The sequence below is a fragment of the Leishmania braziliensis genome, chromosome 16 (genome assembly GCF_000002845.2).
Source record: "Leishmania braziliensis MHOM/BR/75/M2904 complete genome, chromosome 16".
Classification (NCBI taxonomy): Eukaryota; Euglenozoa; class Kinetoplastea; order Trypanosomatida; family Trypanosomatidae; genus Leishmania; species Leishmania braziliensis.
In genome coordinates this window covers 597,849-600,348 of record NC_009308.2, presented here as the reverse complement: position 1 = coordinate 600,348, position 2,500 = coordinate 597,849, and the positions used below count along the sequence as shown (strand labels likewise).

At 61.5% G+C, this 2,500-nt stretch overlaps 1 protein-coding gene across 1 annotated transcript in view; it reads left to right on the top strand.

Moving 5' to 3' along the window:
• Positions 1-2,006, top strand: part of LBRM_16_1530 (putative kinesin) — a gene marked incomplete at both ends in the record, with an annotated part of 3,114 nt that extends 1,108 nt beyond the window's left edge. Inside the window, one exon of the mRNA XM_001563705.2 lies at positions 1-2,006. This exon is cut by the window's left edge and continues 1,108 nt beyond it. Within this exon, the coding sequence (XP_001563755.1) occupies positions 1-2,006 (2,006 nt within the window).
• Positions 2,007-2,500: the final 494 nt, after the last annotated feature.

Below are 2,500 nucleotides of genomic sequence, written 5' to 3'. Positions count from 1 at the left end.
CGGAGCTTGCTCCGCGGTGCGCGAAGATCCTGCTTGCGGACCTCGCGGGGTGCGAGCGGATCCGGCTTGCGGGAACGGAGGAGGGGCTGGCGTTCGAGCAGGCGCGCAACATCAACCTGTCGCTGCTCGCGCTGGGGTCGTGCATCGAGGCGGTTGCGACGCGCGGGCGGAACAACTCGCGGTCGATCCCGGAGTTCCGCAACAGCACGCTGACGAAGCTGCTGAAGGACTACATTGGCGGGAACAGCATCTCGACGATGATGGTGACGATCTCGCCGGGCGAGCACGACGCGAACCTGTCTGTGCAGACGCTGCGTTTTGCTGACCGCGCGAAGCAGATCACGACGCACGCGCGCGTGAACACGGTGGACCCGGAGCAGGCGAGGCAGGACGGGTGCGACCTGGGCGAGCAGTGGCGCGACGAGTATCTGAGGAAGAAGGAGGCACTCTACGCGGAGTACCAGCTGAAGGGGACGATCGAGAAGCTGCTTGCGCGGATCGCGGACCTGGAGGCGAAGCTGCGCGAGTGCGCTGACGACGAGCTTGCACTGCACCTGACGACGGAGATCGAAGGGCTGCAGAAGGCGCTGACGGAGGCAGACTACCAGATGGGGCTGCAGCGGCAGATCCTGTACGGCGAGTTCCTGATGCTGGAGGACGAGCTGCGCGACATGAACACCAAGATGCAGGAGATGAAGGATGAGCACGAGGAGGCGATGGAGGGCGTTCTTGGCGAGGAGGCCGGGCGGTTCGAGGACATGAAGCGCGGATACGAGGCGCGGCTGCGCGCGCTGCGGGACGAAAGTGATGCAGCGCTCGGTGCGTCCGCGGACGAGATTGCGGCGCTGCGGCGGCTGGTGGCGGAGCTTCAGGAGCGCCTCGCAGCGAAGGAGACGGAGTGCGCAGATGTTCTGGATCGGCTAGCTGCCCTGCAGGCGAAGTACGACGCGGACACCTCTGCCGGCGAGCGCGCACGTGGTGAGCTGGAGGATCAGCTGAGGTCCATGCGCGCGCTGCTCTTAGAGCAGGAGGGCGCATCGTTAGAGCTGCGCAAGCAGATCGAGGAGCGCGACGCACAGCTCGCCACAGTGGAGACGCACCTGGAGGAGACGCACACGCAGGCCACCACGCTCACAGAGCAGCTTACAGCTGCGACACGCGCAGCGGCGGAACGCAAGGAGGAGCTTGAGCGGGAGCTACAGGCCTTACAGAGTGTGGTGGAGGAGCTGCGCACGGACATGGCCACCACCGAGGAGGCGCTGCAGGAGAACACCGCCAAGCTGGCGGTCACCGAGGAGACGCTGCAGGAGACATCCGGGAAGCTCGCTGACACCGAGGAAGCGCTGCAGGAGACGTCCGCCAAGCTGGCCGACACCGAGGAGACGCTGCAGGAGACATCCGCCAAACTGGCGGTCACCGAGGAAGCGCTGCAGGAGACGTCCGCCAAGCTGGCCGACACCGAGGACACGCTGCAGGAGACGTCCGCCAAGCTCGCTGACACCGAGGAAGCGCTGCAGGAGACATCCGCCAAGCTGGCTGACACCGAGGAGACACTCTCTTTGGAAGTGATATCCGTGAAAGAGCAACTTCGTGCTGCTCAAGTGCTTAGCGAGCAGCAGTGTGTTTACCTTGACCACGTGATGGCGTATGTGGGTGCATCGTACAGTGTTGCTCTGGATGGGCTGACAGAACTGCAGTGGATGGCTGTTGAGGATATGGTGATGCAGACCGGCTCTGTTGTTCGCCGTGTGAGCCAAGCTGCACATGACGAGGTGGAGCGCATGAAGGAGATGTGCAGCATTGCGGATGACAACTATAAAATGACGGCAGAGCGATTTGACATCCTGCGCCGCATTCTTGGCAAGATCGACCAAGATGTGAAGGAGGCGAGTGTGGAGATCGACAGTCAGGAGCGGCGCCAGAGTGACACTTCTCGCGCGACGCCGCATCGCTTGGGTGACGTGTCGAACCGCGAGAACAGCATGGAGCGCAAGTCATCGGCGTAGTAAATCGATCTCTGTGGCCAGTGGTGCTGAAAGTGTCTTTTCGTACTTGAGGCTCTGGCAACAGCTATAATAGTGGGTGGCGTAGAATGGGGCTTTGTTTGCTCGATTCCCCTATATCCTGAGTGCGGTGTATGTTGTGTCATGGGAGGAACTGCCAACTTCCTCCCCCCCCCTGCCTTTCATTCAAGCTCAGCATTGTGCATTGTGGGGGAGGTGGAAGAAGCTGTCCTTTCTAGTTATTGTTGACCTGCGATAGCACCTGGTCCGTGCGCCTGTCTTCCCCCTTGTGCGACACGCCGCTGATCTCCTGTGATGCAATGTGTGTGTGTGTGTATGTGTGCTCTTCTGATTTTCTGTCAGCGCTTCGCGCGTTGTGGCTCTGACCCTTCCTCATTTCAGTGGGGGGGCATGGGCGTGTGCCACAGCGATGCAAAGTGCGTTCGTCTTTACCCCTTTTGCGTTTGCTTTCGTGAGAGCTCCTCGGACGCGGAAAA